We start from the raw sequence: 22,262 nt of genomic DNA, 5'->3' as shown, positions 1-22,262 counted from the left end.
AGAAAATTTCAACCCTTTAAAACCAATTTCAACTCCTTAACCCACCTCCCACAGTATAAAATTGGTCTGATAAACACAAAATTGTACCTTTATTTTGGGCAAAAATAATGTAAAATTGAAAATTTGCTTGGTAAACACAAAATTTCATCTTAAATTTTGGGATAAAATAGTGTACAATTAAAAATCTTTTCACACTTTGTGTGCAATTACCATGCAGAGTAACACAGGACCAAAATGATTCCCACTGGGACTTGTCTTTGCCGCCTAAAACAACTGAGCCTGATCACTTTCCTGCCAAAACAAACAAGTATAGATGAGATGAGAGCAGTATTTATCCACAAGGACTGGTCTATCGATATGTTCGGGAGAATAGCATATGACACTTCAGTGTTCAATAGGCATCTGCTTCGATTTGTGTGAGATTTAAAAGTTCTTTGCACTAAAATAGGATGTGTACACATACATGTACTGTTGTGCAAGGAACAATGCCAACTGCCAACTGTTTGATATGACGTCAAATATCATCATATCTACAAATTCAGCTTCAAAGTAATTCATGTATTCCTTGGCATTGTCAAGTTCTGTAAGTATTTTTTTGCACTTGAGTACATTTGTCATCTTTCATAGACAAAAGTTTGCCAATATAAATTGGTTCCATAGCAGATGACATCCAAAGTGAGCATATCCTATGTGGCAGCAACCATTTCTCGCTCTCCACTCTCTTCTTTCCGTTTTCTTTCCTTTTGTTTTTCTGCAATAAAAAAAAACCCATCAAAATAAATGTGATTATCTTTATCACAATAATCAATTCCTTGCAATACACTATCTGTAAATTGGTAAAAGAGAAAATCTGAAAAATCATCAAAAATTAGTGATAAGACATAAATACTGAACATTTTAGTAAATGTTAAAGAAGTAGGACACTTCAATATGGAGCACATTTTTCAGCAATGCTGTTTTGCTTCCTTGGCAATTTTCATTTGAAAAAAGTGCAAAATGAAATTGTTTTATCGATAGCATTATCCTTCAGTTTTCTGTTTTTCTAGAAATTTCATGTTTATGCTTTTGTTGGGATCACTGATGACAGTGTTTAGCTACATTAAAGTGTATGTAGCTGGGATGAAAAGCCGATGATTCGTATTGAAGATATTGATTTTTTCCCAAAAACACCAACAAAATTTAGATCTTTTTGGGAAAAAAACGTATATCTTCAAAATCATATCATTAGATTTATAAATTTTACTTTGAGGACTGTTAAATATCAAAAACATCAATTTTTAATCATTTGACATAAAATATGTATTAAATCGCTAATTTCAAAAATGAAAATTATTTGATATCAGAAGGACATTCTTCGTATTCAGAATGCAATTCGATATGTCTGATGTGCTCTAATGTCCCACAATAAATACTGTCCAAACGCTCATACCCCATCCCTTAATATTGGGGAAAGAGAATTTATTGGGTCTTCTCATCTTCTCTGGTCAAGTACACATTGTAGTACGGGGTATAGAAGATATCTTCCCACAATGCATTTTTCCCATTTCAATTTTCTGTACTGATTTCTACATGTACATGGTGTAAACATGGATCGATAGTTTCAAAAAGTGTCATTTGCTGTAATGAGGTGATGCGCCATGTTGCAGCATAGTAGAAGGTAGCTTTTTCAGGCTTTCAGATCTAGATAAATTGCAAATTTGGTATATCAATGACCCCTTTTATTAGATCTAGACCAATTTTAGTATATGGATGGGTAATTTTTTCAAAGTTTTCCCAATCCTTCCCCCCAAAAAAAACAAAAACAAAACAACGAAAGCCATATATTGTGCCTTAAGTGTAACCAAAAGTTTCGAAATTTGTCAAAAATGTTGGGAAAAGTTGTAAAAATTTAGATCATTTGCATTAATAATTTTGTCAGTGGCCAACATTTTTGATTAAATTAGCGCCATGTTATTGTTGCGTTATGTTATGTTTAAATGTTACAAACAAACACAATAATAAAATAATGATCAATTAATCAGCACAAATTAAGACTACAGATCAGTCTATCGCCCTCTACTTCCTGGTTACAATTACTTGCCAACATTAATGTACGTGTCAACTAAGCCGTGGAAAGCTTTTAATTATAATTAACATAAAATGTGTAATCATATACCGTATGTGCGTCTAGACTAATGCATTAACACAAGGACAAGGATGAGTGCCTGCAATTAGTTTGCTAAACCGATGGCTGATATTAATCCCAGTTTTATTGGAAAGCGACGTGAACCAGTTCTGAATTTATCAAGTTGCTTTCATTTGTTGTCAGGTTGTTTTGCTTTTATATTTAATTTTTTTTTTTTTTTTTCTATTTTGCTTTAAAATACATGGATGAGTGCCTGCGATTAGTTTTCTAAACCGATGGCTGATATTAATCCCAGTTTTATTGAGAAGCGACGTGAACCAGTTCTGAATTTACCAATTTGTTTTGTTGCTTGTTTTAATTTTTTTTGTTTTTCTATTTTGCTAAATACAAGGATGAGTGCCTGCAATTAGTTTTCTAAACCGCTGGCTGATATTAATCCCAGTTTTATTGGGAAGCGACATGAACCAGTTTTGAAGTTACCAATTTGTTTTGTTTTCAGCTTGTTTGGCTTGATGTATTTGTTTGTTTTTTGCCAAATACAAGGATGAGTGCCTGCAATTAGTTTGCTTTTAGTTTGCTTTGTTTTGTTGTCAGCTTGTTTTGATTTTATATTTAGTTAATTTTTTTGTTTCTATTTTGCCTAATACATGGATGAGTGCCTGCAATTAGTTTGCTAAACCAATGGCTGATATTAATCCCAGTTTTATTGGGAAGTGACATGAACCAGTTCTGAATTTATCAATTTGCTTCGTTGTCAGCTTGTTTTGATTTTATATTTAATTTATTTCTTTGTTTCTATTTTGCCCAGGGATGAGTGCCTGCAATTAATTTTCTAAGCGTCATGAACTAGTTCTGCATTTATCAAGTTGTTTTTGTTTCAGCTAATTGTTTTGGTTTTATGTTTAATTTATTTCTTTGTTTCTTTTAATTTTGCCTGTTATTATCTTGTGTCAACTCGTTTTGGTTTATATTCATTCTTTATGAAGTCTTGTTTTGTTTTGTTTCTCTAAGACCCGTTTACACTAAAATATATAATTTTAAAAAAAGTGTAGTGATTTATAGTGGGCTACGCACAGGCACAATGCCTAGACGCTGATCCCCAAGCCTCAGCATACTTTACAGGTTGTAGCTGACCACTATGGCCTCATATCATTCCATAAACCATTTAACAACAGCATATAGGAGCAGCTAAGAAGCACACACCCTAGATATTTCACAATTGACCTTCGCAACCATGATCAGCTCCCTGAGTTTTGCATGGGTTACAATGAGACAATTAGCACTAAGTTCCTTGTCCGGGGGAATTTCACCTACTAACCACTGCCAGGGTTCGGACCCCCAACTTCTCGCACCATAGTCGAATGCATTATCGATTGAGCTAACTTGACTGCTTAGGAAACATCATAAAATACAATTTTTTGACCTCAAATCCAATTATCACAGAGGATTAATATAAATTAATTTGAGTTAGTGGGAAATTATATAATCAGTAAATTAAAGTCAAGTAATTGGAGTTGGTGGGCGTTTTTACGCTGGTGGGAGTTTATATGATCAGTAAATTGAAGTCAACTTCAAGGAAATTTGAAGCAGACTTAATTATGAGCCAGGTAAAACCTGGAAAATGTCAAGTAAAAACTGCTAGTTGTAAGCATGGTGGTGACAGTTAGTGTTTGAAGACATTTTCTGGTCAACTAATTGGCTGGTAGAAAGGCCCAGGGGAGAGGGCACTCCACACGAATGACTACACGGGTATGCTACCCTGGAAAGACCTCTGATTTTGGACTGCACATCTCCGCAAGGCCCCTGAATTTGACCTTAACAGAGCACGAAAGACCCTTGATTTCGATAATTTCAGCTCTTAAAGACTCATGAATTGCCCATTCCTCATATTTCTGCTCCAAAAGACCCCATTTTATCTGTTCGTATAGCTCCCTTTTACCGGTACGCTGTCAGCTCCCAAAGACTGTGTGCTAGCCATAGACGTCAACATAAGAAGTTTTGAAATATTTTCTCAAAATATCAAGAACTATCTCTCGAGCCCCTGAGCCAATACTAGGCTTGTTTGTACTCATTTTAGTGCATTTTTCATGCTGTTTCCACATACGGTCATGAAAATGTAAAATTCCGAAATATTTTAAAAATAAACAAAAAATTGACACTTGTCGTCTGCAGTCAACACCCGCATGGAGAGTGTTAAGGCAATTTCCTGATCCACAAGGATAACAACATTGCTAAATAAATTCCTTCCTGGTTTTCCCTGGATAGTTTCCATACATCTTTATTAAAGGTACTGCTAGTACGACAGTGGAACCTCGTTAACACACAATTGTCAGGGCTTTGGGTTTTAGTTTGTGTAAACAGGATTTTGAGTTATCAGCTAATTATAATGAACATTGTACAGCAGGGATGTAAGTTTTCCGGATTTTATGGATTTCTGTTTTTTTTCCGGAATCCGGATTTTTCCCAGGAAAAAAAGTAAACTTTTTTTTTTACATTTCCGGAAGTGAATTATGATATTTCATCATAAAAAGAACAAACAAAAACAAATAGGGGGTGATACTCTCATAGCATATTCCCTGATCCCTAGTGTTCACTAAAAAGATAATACTCCGATTAAGCATTTGGCTTACTCGCTTTGCTCGCACAGTTTCAGGGCTTTTTTTCCAACAACTACTTACATCCCTGGTACAGGTTTTAAAGCTTGGGACTCAAAAAACATTTTGTATAATCGGGAATTTTGTATTAACCAATTTTGTGATAACAAGTTTCCACTGTAGGAATACCTGCAAGTGTTTTTTTTTCATGAAATATATCTTAAAAGTGGTCAATAAGTTATTATTTTTTTTTTTTCATAATGAAAATTAAAACACAAAAAGATGAAAACAGCAGTTCAGAAAACACTTTTTTTTCACATTTTTCAAATTTTTTAAATTTGGATTTCCGGAAAAATCTGAAAACGTTATGGCATCTCTGCAATTATCAGTGATTTTATGATTTTGTAGATTTTCCAATTTGAAAATCCACTGATACATGTAGCTAATGCCTTTAATAAATGTCAATTAAATTATCAAATTATATGGCTCTGTGTTTTCAGGTGGTTTCACATGTAATATTGTATTTGCCAGTGGTTTCACATATGACACCCCTGCATGAGAGTGTACTCGATGATGTGTGAACCTATATGTGTCTGTATTGTGGGGCCAGTAGATGCGTACTAGCTATGCTTGTGATACAACAAATTGAAACGACCAAAAAATTCAAATCTTCATTAATCTAAATAAATTTGACCTTTCCAAGTATTTTGCCAACAAATTATCCCATTCAGTGATTTCTTCAGCAGATGAAACATATGGCTTGTGATCAAATTGAATACCTGAGTGGAAGAAGGGCCCAACTCCAATTTTTTACAAAAATGAGTTAGACCCAGCATTTTATTGCCAGCAGACTGATCTTCCTTGTGTGTGAAAGATGGGCCAAAATCCACTCTCTAAATAGTCTTTCACGTACACTTACTCATGGTTTTCATGGAAGAAAGGCCCAACTCCATGGAGTTGGGCCCTTCTTCCACAAATATAGGGTTAAAGAGGAATTTTGTTCACCCATGAAATCTGCTTTTCGCTACAATAAATTTTCTTGCTAACATATTACATGAGTTCTACTTGTGCAATTAATGGTGATTGCGTAATTTCTGTAGCTATTTATAACACAGAATTGGCACTTGCAGTATATTAGTGGAAGAAGGGCCCAACTCCAACTCGTATTAAGACCTGTACCGCTGCCATGGAAACATCAAATATAATTACGAATGTATGTACTATTGAATGTTCATGTATTAAAGATCCCCTGAAGATGAAAACGTTCTGTCTATAAAACTTTTCCAAATATTAAGTTTTTTCTTAATATCTCAAAAACAGTTTTGATGGAGTTGGGCCCTTCTTCCACTCAGGTATTCAATTATTAAGCACAAATAATTGTAGCCCTACTTTTGGGCTCTGTTGCTTTAGTATACTATCCAGAGAGGTTGCGTCGCTCTTCAGGCTGGGCTTGCGTTGCCTGCTCACTAAGTCAGTGAGGTTCACAGATTGAAGCTACAATATAATTGGCTTCTTAAATCCAAACAAAACCTTTTTCAGATCTAACAGTTCATGGCATTATTAGTGAGAAAAATCATTTCCATTGATAGCCACAATCAGGAAAATGTGGGAAGGTAGCTATTATTTGGAGTGACCATCTTCCTGTATTACTGCTATATCAACATCATCTTTCACTGAAAAGAGTCAACTACCAAGAAAAATTGGTTTTAAATCCAAACAAAACCTTTTTCAGATCTAACAGTTCATGGCATTATTAGTGAGAAAATCATTTCCATTGATAGCCACAATCAGGAAAATGTGGGAAGGTAGCTATTATTTGGAGTGACCATCTTCCTGTATTACTGCTATATCAACATCATCTTTCACTGAAAAGAGTCAACTACCAAGAAAAATTGGTTTTAAATCCAAACAAAACCTTTTTCAGATCTAACAGTTCATGGCATTATTAGTGAGAAAAATCATTTCCATTGATAGCCACAATCAGGAAAATGTGGGAAGGTAGCTATTAGTATTATTTGGAGTGACCATCTTCCTGTATTACTGCTATATCAACATCATCTTTCACTGAAAAGAGTCAACTACCAAGAAAAATTGGTTATAAGTTGGTTAACCCTCTCCACGCAGCTACTCCCTATTCCAGAAAAATACAGAACTAATTTTTTGGGATTAAAAAATATTATCCTATTTCGTCAAATGAAACATAGCTAAATCCTAATCCTTTAGTTAGTCCTAACTAGCAATAAAAGTCAAATTTTAATATTTGGCCAATGTTTGGAAATAAGGGCCAAAAACATGCGTTTTAGGGTGTTTTTCATATGCTGTGACAATCAAGCCCAAAGACTTGTACTAAGACTAATTTTAGTTTATGTATTCTAATTTTTGGAAAAGACATATTTCAATCTTACAACCAACCATTTAATAAAGCAACACAAAAAAAAGTGAAAATTAGAGAAAAATTTTGGCAGATACTCAAGATTTTGAATGCTTAGACTTGTTCCAAGTCTGTGATTTTTGTGACCCGATTGTCAGAAAATATGCAGAAAATGGATGTTTTTGCCTCTTTTTTCTAGAAATGAGTAAAATAGTGATTTTTTTCTTTTATTGCCAGTTAGGACTAACTAAAGGATTAGGATTGAGCTATGTTTCATTTTGCAGAACTTGATAATATTTTTTTAATCCCAAAAAATTAGTGCTGTATTTTTCTGGAATGGGGAGTAGGTGTCAACTGCAGACGACAAGTTCCAAATGTTTTTATCAAAATTCCAAAATTTCAGAATTTTGAATTTCCATGACCATATTTGGAATATATCAATCCACGACTGCATGAGTCCCACCTATAACAAGCTGATCATAGTACAGCCTATTATTGGTCCAGGGGTTCTTGATTTTTTTTGATAAAACGTCTCAAAACTATGACTTCTCATGTTGAAGTCAATGGACAGTATGCAGAGCATTAATTTGATCATAATACCATTATGATCTTTAATATACTCTGTTGGTCTGTCATTTTGTCAACACACCCCAACATGTCAAACATGTTTTCCATATTTGAACCAAGGTAATTTGCTGTCAAAAGATTTTATGTCAGCGGGGACCAGAAAACCGTGGAATAGTGATAATGATCAAAATTACTTTTGATAAGCTCAACTAGCAATGTCAAGTTATATGATGCCTTTAAAGTGGGCAAATTAATGATCATACTTGCCTTCCCAGCCCCATTAAACTAACACATCTACTTAGTTGCCATTACATGATTAATTTCTTACTTTGGCGCTGCACCAATTTGTCACATGCTTTGCTTTCTGCCCAATTCATTTTAAAGCCATGTACATTCTTTTTGAATGAATTTAATTGATATTTTCAAACCTGATTTTATTAGTTATTATGTGAAGCGGAGGTATGGTACGGGAAATTATCGTGCGTTAAGTGTCATACCGTGAATTGAGGATAACATAATTAATTAGTTTTTAATGTGAAAGGTTTGGGGCAGTCTTAGCTTTCCAGATCCAAAGCACTCAAAGTCTAGGATATCAATCTATTACAATCATAGTCTCTGACAGGTAGAATGCTATGAAAACCTTGAATTCTCTCCATGCAGATGTCGACTGAAGATGACAAGTTTCTTAAGGAGAAGTCATTCAAATTGTCATTTGGTATTTTTGAAATGAAAAATGTGGCAAAAAACAAAGAAAGCAACAGTGTTGACGAAGTTGAAGTCCCATTCAAAGACATGTAGCTAATTTATATACTGTCAGTATATAAATCAGATTCATGTAAAATGTTTTATTTTGTCTTAAATACAAGGCTTTTGGCTGAACCACTATACAGGCTATATTAGCAAATTTTGATGATTTTGACAATCGTCCGGATGAACAAATCACTGAATGGACCTTTAACATCACTGCTTGTTTTCATCTGACTCATTAGTTCAGTTGGTAGAGCATCGGTTCAGTAATGCGAAGGTCCCAGGTTCAAATCCTGGGTGGTTAGTGAATTTTGTTCACTCCTTATATTATTTATGTATGTAGAGACTTGTGTTAAAAACCTTTAAAATTTAGTTTTTACTTGGCCTCATTTTGCTTAATTGCATCAGTGATCTGTCCAATCTTACCAATTTCTGGCAGCTCGTTATCAGGCACTGACGGTAGTTGTACAACGTCTCCTTTGGTGAGGGCTTCAAGTTCTGCAAGAACAGCTTCTTCATCTTCGTCTGTAAGACCACCTGATAACATCTCATCAATCTCCTACAGAAGGACAAAAAATCTCTTTATAACAGTTTACTGAAATCAGTGAAACCAACTGGCAACTTTAGTAGATCTTCTAGAAACACTGATCTCAGCATCTCACACACCATTATAATTGAAGACCAAATTAAAAAGACTAGTTTGCGCCTGACATCAGGGCAACTGCGCGGCGTGATTGGTTGCTGACCTGCGCAGTACGGCATTTTTGGTCTGGTTGACAGGACGTCAGATGCAAACTAGTCTTTTTAATTTGGTCTTCAATTATACCTACTGAAGAAGAAACCAGCTGGTTCTGAATTTGGGAAAATAACCTGGTGAGTGTAGTTGAATGTTTTAATCTTTCTACTTCTAATCTCTTGTGGTTTTGTTTCTCTATCATTTTGTTTTTGTTTTTTTTAGCAATAGAAATAGAAATAAAAACAAAATTGAAGCATTTGTAAAGTGCCATTTAGCTAGAAATAAATCTAATGGATGGCGCTGTAAATCAGAAAATTACTGTTCCGTTCTCATCATGAGTGTATAAGTCAAAACACTGAAACTACCTGCAAAAGTTACACAAGCTGACACACATGAAGGCAGTCAGTCATGCATGTGGAAATAAATTCACATCAATTCTATTTCTTACCCTTTGGTATTCAATTCCTTCCTTGGTTTCATCCATTATCGTCTCTACATCCTCTAATGACAGCATCTATGACAAAATACAAAATAAGAGTAAGTATATTAAATCAATACCATCCTACAATAAGGCCTAAAAAAGTTTGTATTGCCCTTAAAACTCCAAAGTCAAGAGTCAGTCGGTAAAAATTTTTTTACCACTAAACAATGTTAAAAAATGCAAGTTCATCACAAAATATGATGGTAAACAATGATTTATAAGATATGCCAGGTTTGTTTTTGAATACATATGGGATACATGTATGTGACATTATCAAGGGGAATGAGTCACATGTCGACCCTGGTTGAAAATGAGTTTTACATATATGTTAATAAAGAGTACATTTAGAGCTTTCAGAAACAGTAAACCCCATGTTGATACGACTTTTCTTTGCAAAGTTATGTCAATTTATCACTCCCTGAAAATAATATAAAACAAAAGAATTTTAACACTTTCTTTGCCAATATCTCAAAATCAATATTAGCGACATCCGACTCATTTCCCTTGATCGTGTCACATATTAGAATTGTCAGTCAGGATTACAAACAGGCAAAACATTTTGACAATTTCATACCAAATGTATAAAAATTCAAATATGGAAAAACATGCGACCCTATTTTGTCAGATTTTTGGGTCAGTCGAAAGGGGCAAAACAAACCCATTTTTTAGGCCTAAGGTTTATCAAAAACGGCTAGATTTAAAGTTCTGAAGTAAATATTCTCTCTCAGAAGCTGAAACTCTCTAGAATCCAAATGTGAGGGATAGAATTGAACATTGTTTTACGGCTCTTTTTGATAATGCATTTTTTATGATTTTTACCAAAATGGCAACTATTAAAATAGATAATTGTAAAACTAAACAATGTATGAGCTCAATATTTACTGTAGAAAAAGCAGATAAAATGGCCAAGAAAAATATGTGAGCAAAAAAGTCTAATTACACAGTCGTGATAAGGTTTTGACGGAAAATGTATTTTCCAGCAATTTTGACCAAAAGTTTTACTTTTTGATATGAAAAGTGTACTAATGTTTACATGCAAAAGTTTTCAGCAATACCGATGATGACATTTTTCTCAAAAATTACAGCCCAAAGTTGCTCCACTATAATATAGAAAAAGTTAAGTCCTTCAACTCTGATCCAGGGTTTTAAAGTAGACATGGGCAAAGGGCAATTTTCCCATGAAAATGTCAAAAAGGTCCTCAAAATTAAATTATGGGGCTATTCTTAATAGAGAGTAGCCCCTGGTTGTTATATGCCAGCTCATGCCAGACATCCATGTTCATGACCCTAGGTTGCGACGGTCTGTGAGATCTCATGACCTAGCAGTGAAAGTCCCAAGATCAAACCTTGTCAGCCAGAGGTTGATTCAATGTAATCCCAGCATGCAGTATGATATTAGGTGCAATGTAATAAAGGAGCCATTTCAACACCATTTCACATTCAAATTTATGTGCAAAATAAGAACCAGTAGTTTTGATGGAATATTCATCGCGACTTTTATGTTTTGAATTGATAATTGGGTGGGTAATGTTTGTTGATACATTGCTACCAAGAAAGTTAAAAAGTCGTGTGTTTTTAAAACAATTTTAGATATTTTAAATGCTTGGGAAAAGGAGGTGGAACCAGCAAAGTTTTCTTGCACATGCATGCATGCAGACCCATATCATATCTTGTTGTATAACAACCTTGACCATGCACAGCAGGAGCCCAGCAAGATGTTTTCTGAAAATAACCATGTGTTTCTCAAACATGCTGTCAGTGGCTGCAATGTATTCTGGGCTTACATTTAATCAACCTCTGCTTGTCAGCCATGAAAGATCATTTCTACCATCTACAGCCCAATTATGGAATTCTCTTTTTGCCCAAATTCCAGCCACTAGATCAAGGGCCAGCTTCAGCAGGGAGGTTAAACGCTTTCTGGGTGCTTCCTCGTTAGCAGCTTCAAAATGATTTTTTTGTCTTTGCTGTTGATGCCCAATTATGCCATGTCATAAAAAAAAAGGAAACTATTTCAATAATTGGGAATTATAGCCATTTTAATAGCTCTCAATATCCTGAAAGTAGTTCTCTAAAGTTAAAGTACAAAGGCATTTTTTTTCAAAAGTAGCCCCCAAAATAAAATCACTTACCTGGTGCATTTTATTGAGACACTCATTACCAGTTTTCAATCCCGCAACAACCTGTGCCTCTACTTGTGCAAATTCAATCTCTTGTACCATGTGCTCAAGATTCTCTAGCTGTGTATCTGTCTTCTGTAAAAGCTGCTCCTGGTATCTCTTCTTCTTTAGCAGTGACAATGCTCTCCTGTAAATATCAATTGGATGGACAAAAAGACGTTGTGACAAGCTGATTCTTAATTTTGATCATTTTAAAGGTGGGTGGAGAGTTGATTCTTAATTTTGATCATTTTAAAGGTGGGTGGACAGTAGTTGATTCTTTATTTTGATAATGGACAAAGACATTGTGACAAGCTGTTTCTTCATTTTGATCATTTTAAAGGTGGGTGAACAGTTGATTCTTAATTTTGATCATTTTAAAGGTGGGTGGACAGTTGATTCTTAAGAGCTCTTGAACATAATTTTTTAGAAGTGGCTCTATACCTCAAAAAATAGATTTTTCTGATATTTTGTGCAATGATGCATGTTAGGGTGTTGACTACTTGTGTGACTAAAAAATTCAAAAATCGGCTCGTTGCCATGGAAACGGCCAAAACCCAGATTCTGTCATTTTGGGCCAAATTGGCAGTGAAATTAGTTAAAAAAACATGTTATTTCAAGTGTTCTCTGCACCTAAGCCATATAATGCTGGTACATTACATTAAGTTCATGTAAAAGGACATCTATTCATCTGATGACCAGCATATTTAGAAGTCATAAGTTATTCTTAAGGGTACGTGCAGAGCCATTCTGTCAGGTGTATTTTCACTTTTTCATAAAATGTCATTTTAGCACCTAAAATATCATCATGAAAATCAACAACCCGGTGTTGCCAGGATTTTGTCCATTCTAGTGTGGGTAGTACAAGCTAGGTACTTTACATTTTAGTAAAAATCAGCTTGGGCAAATGTTACTTCTAAATACAGTGTTGCCAGAAAAACCGGTATTTTTGCAAATTGACATTTTGTCAAATTACGCCTTTTTGTCACAATTTTGTGCATTTTGACAAATATTTTCCTTCAAGTTGAATCCAAACAACACTTTTTCGTCTTTGTAAATATCTAAATACTGAAAATTCAAAATTAATGTTGCCAGAATTCTTGATAAAACACCCTATATTAGCAATTTAGTGATTTTGTGTTGATGGTTTGGTTAGGAAATGCTTATTTCTCATTTTCATACATCGAATGTACATAGTATAGATTGTTATATGAATGTTTAAACACCTGAGCACAAAGTAAGTGTTGCCAGAATTCTTGATAAAACACCCAAAATCATATATAGGCCTATATTTATATGTGCCACGATCCAACGTCAATTTTTTTTACTATCATCAATATTAATAATAATATCAATGTAGGCCTATTAACATCATTATCAATAATAATCAAAAATATTAATATCAATATAAATAATAATCAAAAGAATTAACATCAATTTGGTTTACTATCATCAATAATATTAATAATAACATCAGTCAAATATCAACAATCATCAAAAATATTAACATTAACCCTAGAACTAGGCCTACTGAGCCATATTTTGTAAAACGGACTACGAAGGGGGTTGCAACCCCCTAATTTTCAATTATAAACGTCATATGCCGTTATATTTGGAATCAATGTATAACTATGGGTCTCCTCTACCCTAGTGATACCAATAGGTACATACATTCCTCTCATAATGTCGCGATGACGTCATAATGTGAGGGCGCCCATGCAAATTTGGAAAATTTCAGCTATGTACAAAAGTATTGGCAAAATTGATTTTCGGCTAAAATTCTACAAAAAATGCGCGAAATGAAAATAATTTATTTTACTGTAGAAACCATTAGTGGCCCTCACCAACACCCCCTCTATGGTCATCGTTGACAGCCGGTCCTACCCCAGGTAAGGTGCTGGTAAACAGTACACTAATATGAGCGCAAAGGATGGATCTATGATTAGTTTAGGTCGGGGCGTAAATGCGCACATTTTTTTATGACGAATAAGAAATCTTGGAGTGGTATCTTAATATTTTAAAATTGATATTTATATTAATATTTTTGATTATTATTGATATTGATATTAATATATATTTTTGATTATTATTGATATTGATGTTAATATTTTTGATTATTATTGATATTGATATTAATATTCTTGATTATTATTTAAATTGATATTTATATTTTTGATTATTTTTGATATTAACATTAATATTTTTGATAATTATTCATATTCATATTTTTGATTATTATTGATATCGATATTAATATTTTTGATTATTATTGATATTGATGTTGATTATTATTGATATTGATATTAATATTCTTGATTATTATTTAAATTGATATTTATATTTTTGATATTAATATTAATATTTTTGATAATTATTGATATTGATGTTAATATTTTTGAATATTATTGATATTATTGATGTTAATATTTTTGTTTATTTTTGATATTGATGATAATATTTTTGATTATTATTGATAACGATATTTATATATATATATTTTTTAATTATTACTGAAATTGATATCAATATTTTTGATTATTATTGATATTGATATTAATATTTTTGATTAATATTGATATTGATATTTATATTTTGATTATTATTCATATTCATATTAATATTATTGATATCGATATTAATATTTTTGATTATTATTGATATTGATGTTAATATATTTGATCATTACTGATTTTGATATTAATATTTCTCATTATTATTGATATCGATATTAATAGTTTTGATTATTATTGATATTGATATTTATATTTTTGATTATTTTTGATATTAATATTAATATTTTTGATTATTATTGATATTAATATTAATATTTTTGATTATTATTGATATTATTGATGTTAATATTTTTGATATTGATGATAATATATTTGTTTATTATTGATAACGATATTTATATATTTTTTAATTATTGCTGAAATTGATATCAATATTTTTGATTATTATTGATCCAGTCCAGTAAGGCTTGAGTGACCAGCTCAAAATTCAATAGAAAACAAAGAACAAAATTAATACCCATAATTACCCTGACTATAACTTTGCACTAGATAATACTAGAACCGTGGGGTTTTCAAAATTTGAAAACGCTTTTTAGGACAAGCTATTGATGATAGTCAACCAAATTTTGATGTTGTCAACTTTAGCGTGAGAGGACTGGATCGTGGCATTATGATTTTGGGTGTTTTATCAAGAATTCTGGCAACACTTTGTGCTCAAGTGTTTAAACATTCATATAACAATCTATACTACATGTATGTACATTCGATGTATGGAAATTAGAAATAATCATTTCCTAAACCAAACCATCTACAACAAATCATACTATCAGTAAAATACTAATATTGGGTGTTTTATCAAGAATTCTGGCAACACTAGTTTTGAATTTTCAGTGTTTAGATATTTACAAAGACGAAAAAGTGTTGTTTGGATTCACCTGGAAGGAAAATATTTGTCAAAATGCACATAATTGTGACAAAAAGGCGTAATTTGACAAAATGTCAATTTGCAAAAATACCAGTTTTTCTGGCAACACTGTATTTAGAAGTAACATTTGCCCAAGCTGATTTTTACTAAAATGTAAAGTACCTAGCTTGTACTACTCACACTAGAATGGACAAAATCCTGGCAACACCGGGTTGTTGATTTTCATGATGATATTTTAGGTGCTAAAATGACATTTTATGAAAAAGTGAAAATACACCTGACAGAATGGCTCTGCACGCATTCTTTAAGAATAACTTATTGACCTCTAAATATGCTGATCATCAGATGAATAGATGTCCTTTTACATGAACTTAATGTAATGTACCAGCATTATATGGCTTAGGTGCAGCGAACACTTGAAATAACATGTTTTTTTACTAATTTCACTGCCAATTTAGCCCAAAATGACAGAATCTGGGTTTTGGCCGTTTCCATGGCAACGAGCCGATTTTTGAATTTTTTTTTAGTCACACAAGTAGTCAACACCCTAACATGCATCATTGCACAAAATATCAGACAAATCTATTTTTTGAGGTATAGAGCTACTTCTAAAAAATTATGTTCAAGAGCTCTTAATTTTGATCATTTTAAAGGTGGGTGGACAGTTGATATAATAATATGACCTTTCACCTGTTTCCAAAATCTCCATTTTGATGGTGGTAAAGATGCACATAGGATAAGGTGCGATACCCTCTCAAAATAAAAGTGAGTCCAGTTGATTAGTTTTAGGATTCCAATTTAACTTCTTTAGTTACTTATCTGAGACAGCTTTTCAGTTCTATACAGATTTAAATATCTTCTCCTGATATATGTGACTGGACACTACGAATGAGCCGGTAAACTCAGCAAATTGTATTCTGAATTACGGTGCAAAATATGTGTGAAGGTCGTATTCATGGGTATCTCAATTCGGTGCGACAAGTATCTCATCAAACACTGTTTAAACCAATCAATAATCCTATTGCTGAAGAGGATAAAAAGCTTCTACCTATTGCTTTGGCTAAATCCTTTTCAAGTGGTGGATAACAAAGCGTAACATTCACGCGTTACGCGTGAGCGCATGACGCGTGAGCGCGTCATGCCTGGAACTTATGCGTAAACACGTAAAGTAACAGCTAAACATTACCGCTGATATCAACAGAGAAATCATTGTTTTTCTTGTAAGGTTGAGTGGCAATGACAAACAGGTATTCCGAATGAAAGAATCATGTAAATTAGACGATCTTTAGCTTGTTTTTCGTTAGGATTCAATCATGTTTCATCGTTGTTCATCACCGATTAACAACTGCGTCAGCGGCGTCTGCGTTTATTTACTTCGCCGGGCAGCTAATGCTGCCCTCGCGATGTAAACCACGCAGACGACGCAGACGCATCGTTGTTAATCGGTGATGAACAACGGTAAAACATGATTGAATCCCTAAATGTATAGGACTTACTCTTTCTTTCCATCTTTTAATAACTTCTTGGCAACCTCTCTTCCTTCTCCAGATTCAGTTCAATCTTCTTCTGATATTGCTTCATCTTATCTCTCTGTTGTTTCAATTGCTGGTGAAGATAAAACAAGAGACATTTTTGTAATTTATTCATAAGGCATCTTAAATAAATCCTGTGTCTCAAAGCTGCCGCACGTGTTAGTAAAATCGTGCGCATAGTCCTCTTGAAAATCAAGAAATTCATTTTTTTAATGTCTTTTTATTTTTATTTTAACAAAAAGGCAAAAAGGCTTTGGCATATAGTACACTTTTAATTATAGACATACTATCAAATTTACCTTGTGTTTTATGATATACTTACCAGTACAGCCTTATCTTGCTCAGTGACCCTTGACTCCTTTTTTCCGTCCAAATAAATTACCCATGATGCTTTGTACACTTGATCACTCTTGACATAAAGTACATGTATGCGGCCTAATTCTCTGTACTACTTCAGTTTAGTGACTGCTACCTTCTGAATTTATCCATGGAGATGATGCTTGCAATTGGTTGTGATGATCTGGAGAAATACAAATATATTTTTTTTATAATAAATGGCACTTAAAGGAGTATTTCGTGATCCTAGCATCCTTTTTTTATGACATTTTTCAGTACATATCCAAGAAAAAGCATATACCCAAAATTTCAGTTGATTCCGATTTTGCGTTACCGAGTTATGCATGATTATGTGTATTACACTGCTCCATAGACAATACGTTGTAATTTCGTTCTGGTACACCAGAACGAAATTCAAATTTCGCGATATCTTTGCTAAACAAATTAATCTGCAAGAAATATTTTGTACAGAAACATTATGTAGCCAGAGTATTCCAGTGATATAAAAATCTCAACTTTTTTTGAGAAAAGTGGGGGGATGAGGCTGTGGATCACGAAATGCCCTTTTAATGACCTTTGACCCTAATTTTGGATAAATAACTTTTAGACATTGGCTATATATGATGTAAGTGATATCAAATGTTTAGAGAATAAACGATAGGAATTTTTATTTTGACTATCCTCTACCGTGTGATAGACGAGAGGCAGGTCCAATATTTTGAGTACCGGTAGTGGGCATCCACTACGATAATAATATTAAACATGCATGTTGTCTATCATAGGTATAGGATAGTCAAAATAAAAATTCCTATCGTTTATTCTCATTAAATTAAGTTACCGTCATAAAAACTCCCCTTTTTTCTAAAATGAATGAAACTTCACATCTTTTGTTTTCGCGTACTGCTAGCGTGTGCGAGTATTCTGCACTGTGTCTATGCATACAACGTGATACATATACGCGCACCTATGAGCGTGCTACGCGTTATCAACACTCATGATGATGTGGGGTCATCTACGGCCTGATAGACGGCGCCCAAAATCATGTGATTGGTCAATCAGATTATGTGTCTACGTAATAGACCACTCCCACTGACTAAGAATGTGATTTAGATAATGTTTTTCATTACTGTATCTCTGAATGTAATGATGAGAAGTATATAAAAGTATACATTTTCAGAAATGTTACATTAGGCCAATGAAAGTCAATTCCGAGTTTATCGTCCCTTTTTTTTCCCGGGTTGGTGAGGTGACTTTTTCATTTTTCATTTTTCATTATTTCATCAGATTTCATTATTGACCTAAAATGCGTGTTGATTTAAAGCCACATACATACATGTTATTTATAAACAGGTTTTTATATGGGTAGGGACTAGAAAAATTAGAAAAGAGCCTGGTTTTGCTTCCAAGTTATGAATTTATATGTTTTACAAACAAAAATATATGTTTCCAATTGCTAAAACTGGTGAAAACACTGATACTTTGAAAATAATGAATTATTTTGGCATTTTGAAAATTTGACGCTGGTGTTTTTGGTTTCCAAAAGTGACGCTGGCGGGGGACGATAAACTCGAATCGACTTTCACACGCCTTTATGTCACATTTTGAACATCTGGAGCAAAAAGCAACCATACATTCACAGTTACGAAATAGATTCGCCTTACCACGCAGCAATACTTCGAATTGCTGTGCTCACCACAAGCAAGAGAGTGCTGTTCTTCCGTGGGAACAAGTGTAGCTACATACAAGTATAATCGCCTTATTATATTCACCGAAACGAAACGAAACAATACCAAATTGATAATTTTAAAAGTTATCACCAGTAATTATCACTTTTTGCTAAAGTGATAATCAACGAAACAAAGTGACTGAGTATGTATGTATTGTTTGTATGTCACAGAATTAAACTTTAAAGATGGAGAATCGGGACTTGACCGCCATCTTGATACAGACATGGAGCACAAATTGAGGGTATTCGGTTTTCCTCGGAATGCGCTTGAGGCATTTGTCATGCAAGCGCAACATACATGGATGATTGATGGGCACATTGAGAGACGCACTTGATGCGACCTGCACGCGAGTACCAAGACGCGGTATGGGAGTCCTGGTTCTCCTTCTCTAATTCTGTGATGTATGTACGTTTATGGGTATGTTTAATGTTGAATGTTCACATGTTCAGTTCATCATGTCATAACAACTTGTGGAACAAGTCATCACTGCTAACTAAAAAGGTCCTAAGAAGGAAAAATCAACCTAAGATTAAACTCACTCCTTTGTGCCTCAATTCAACTTAGGTGAAATTAGGTCACTAAAGAATTGAATTTAGGGCACTTTTTAGGACACCCACTTCACATAATAATGGAACCACTTCACACCCAGGAAACCCACTGTGAAGTGGCTGTCCTAAAAGTGAAGTGATTGCCTTGTTAAGTGAAGTGGTGTCCTAAGAAGTGCCCTAAATTCAATTCTTTACATGTAGTGACTTAACTTCCCCTAAGTTGAATTGAGACACAAAGGAGTGAAGAGATAATTCCCCATTGTGGTAGGAGTTTAATCTTAGGTTGATTTTTCCTTCTTTAGGTCAGGACCTTTTTAGTTTATAGCACTACTAGCACACCCATCGAATGTGTGTCATCAGCCCTCTGATCGGCCCTCAGACACACACATACAGGCATAGAGTTCTGCAGTAGCATGTTTTGTTGACATTTTGTGTAATGTTTACATCCATCTAATACCATCAACAGACAACTCAAATACAAAGGATGTCAGTTGGCAATCTTAATGTTATGCAATCAAGTTTACAACACTATCACTCTTACAATGAGCAGAAAGTCACTGAGTCATGCAATTCAAGTGCCAATATTGATTACCTGAAGTGGCCTACTGCAAATGACCAGATATAACCTTTCTGATTTTCTTGTTTAAAATATTTTGCAATTTCAAAACCATGTTTTCCTTGATTTTGGTATGAAAGTTATTAGGCCTAGGGGCAACTAAAACTGATATGAGGTAAGTTTTATATGTTTGGAATCTGTATTGCCTATTCTGAAGGAATGATTGCCATGTAAACAAACCATCTCTTGGCCCATATGGACATGGTGTACTACTTTTCAGTACCCTGTTTTCCATGGGTGACTGTAGGAACCCATGGATCCGATCCATGTATAGCACTATAGAAAAAATATTAAATTCGTGTACATCGTGGAACATTCAACTACGCTTGTTACTCCGCGACTAATCATGCTAACTACAGGCGCGTACAACGTAGTCACGATTATCGCACTTTCAGTTTCCCCCCGCGTTTGAACGGGAATTGGATTGCGTACTTTTCGATGTCTAGTGAGCAAATTTTTTCAATATTTTGAGAAAATGATGTCAAATTTTCTGTTCTGTATTGTTTGGTAATAATGTCTTTTGCCAATAGTATGTTTAAAGTTGTAATTATGTGTTTTTGATCGCAAAGATCGGATATTTTCGCTCCGATTCAATTCTGAACCCTTCGCAAGGGTGCCGATTTCGCAGAACTTTGACGATAATTTTGCCTTTTGGACACTAAAATGCTTTCGATCCTTAATTTTGTTGCAACCGAGTCTTAAATTAGCAAGCACAATATGGTTGGTACCACTTTTATATACATTGATGAAATTTTAACGATTTCTTTTCAAGTTTCAAACCGGCGCAAATTGTTAAGTGTGTATTTCCCATTGACATCCAAAATGGCGTAAGCCAGTCCTCAATATACATAGGTACGGCGTATATAGGACTGGCATTACAGCGAGTCTAGTACAACGCTACTCTACGCGTCCATATTTGCGAGGCTATCTGCGTACAACTGCTTACTACGCACAGCCATGCAAAGAGTATGTTCCACGATGTCCACGAATTTGATAATTTTTCTATACTACTACTAGTACTAGCAGTGACAGTGTCAACATCACGTCATCAGTCATCATTGACATTGAACCTCTTCTTCTTCTTCCATTGAGTACATCCCTCCGTAGTGGAGTATAGTCGTACTTGGGTGCAAAAGGTGCTTGGTCACGGGAACAAATTTCAACGAAATGTGCAGATAACTAAAAACATGGTGCAAGTAAAAAGATGACCCTGTGGCAGACTATCGGAGGGTGAGTGGTCCCAGACGGTTCCGGAGAATATCCAGTGACTGAGCTGACACCACAGTGATTGGTAGAGAATTCCAGATACAGATGGCACTTGGGAAGAAACTGTGTTGATAAGACAGGATTCTGCAGTGTTGTTGTTTGAACTGTTGGTTGTGGCCTCTAGTCTGGTCTGATGAAGATGGGAACAAGTATGGTGGAGCAGCAGGAATGGCGGCAAGACCATGTACTATCCTGTACAGCATGATGATTTTGCTGTGGGCCCCTACGCTCATAGAGTGTCTGCCATTGTAGACTTTGTAGCATCTGGGTTACGCTGCTCTGTTGGTTGTAGTCGGCCGTCACAAACCTAGCAGCACGCCGCTGGACCATGTCAATCTGGGCAATCAGGTCCTGCATGATGTGGATCCCACACCGTAGATGAATATTCCAGTGTGGGACGAACATATGTCTTGTAGGCCAGTTCCTTGATCTTTGGGGAACATTTCCTCAGATTGCGGCGGAGAAAGCCAAGGGTGCTGTTGCTTTTGTTGCAGATGTTCTGAACATGCGGCTTCCAGCTGAGGTTACGGTGGATAGTGACACCCAGATACTTTGCCTCATCAACAGTTCGGAGTGCAGTCCCATGGATTGAGTACGGGGTTGCACCCAAGATGTTACTTCGCTTGTTGGAGATTCTGAGAACTTCGCATTTGTCAGCGTTGAATTGCATTAACCACTTCTTCTCCCACTCCTGAAGGTTGGTGAGGTCTTGGTGAAGAGCAGTGATGTCATCTTGAGATTGGATTGAACATGCAACACAAGGCGCAGGCAGGGCGTGGAGTGGACTGGACGTAAAACGACACAGAAAATCAGTTCTAGTCCTAGCTAGCCCTACCTCTTATCAATATTTCATACTCAAAGTTTTCCTGATTACTATATTGATGTTATGAATTAAAATAAATACAATATTACCGTATCTTCGACGCGTCCAAGTAATTCCTGAATCGGAAAACAATCATTATTTTCTTGGGAAACCCCCTCGAATGACCCTTGACCTATGACGTAGCCAAATTTTACAACAC

The 22,262-nt window shown here is 34.7% G+C and overlaps 2 protein-coding genes across 2 annotated transcripts; both read right to left on the bottom strand.

Moving 5' to 3' along the window:
- Window positions 1-18: 18 nt before the first annotated feature.
- On the bottom strand, window positions 19-22,234 carry LOC140165050 (charged multivesicular body protein 6-like). The gene is given in 9 exon segments (XM_072188467.1): window positions 19-751; window positions 8,831-8,963; window positions 9,589-9,654; window positions 11,751-11,925; window positions 16,712-16,748; window positions 16,751-16,820; window positions 17,070-17,111; window positions 17,113-17,267; window positions 22,153-22,234. Coding segments are annotated over 8 exon segments (609 nt in total). The 5' UTR covers window positions 17,134-17,267; window positions 22,153-22,234; the 3' UTR covers window positions 19-686.
- LOC140163793 (uncharacterized) lies at window positions 21,572-21,910 on the bottom strand. The gene has a single exon (XM_072187109.1). The coding sequence runs from the start codon at window positions 21,908-21,910 to the stop codon at window positions 21,572-21,574; it is 339 nt and encodes a 112-aa protein (XP_072043210.1).
- Window positions 22,235-22,262: the final 28 nt, after the last annotated feature.

The sequence above is a fragment of the Amphiura filiformis genome, chromosome 11 (genome assembly GCF_039555335.1).
Source record: "Amphiura filiformis chromosome 11, Afil_fr2py, whole genome shotgun sequence".
NCBI classification, from domain to species: Eukaryota; Metazoa; Echinodermata; class Ophiuroidea; order Amphilepidida; family Amphiuridae; genus Amphiura; species Amphiura filiformis.
The sequence above is the reverse complement of the archived record's forward strand: the minus strand, read 5'-3'. Positions and strand labels throughout refer to the sequence as shown.

What these genes read in the sequence shown, in the direction of transcription:
- LOC140163793 (XM_072187109.1), bottom strand. Translation starts at nt 21,910, where the DNA reads ATGCAATTCAACGCTGACAAATGCGAAGTTCTCAGAATCTCCAACAAG.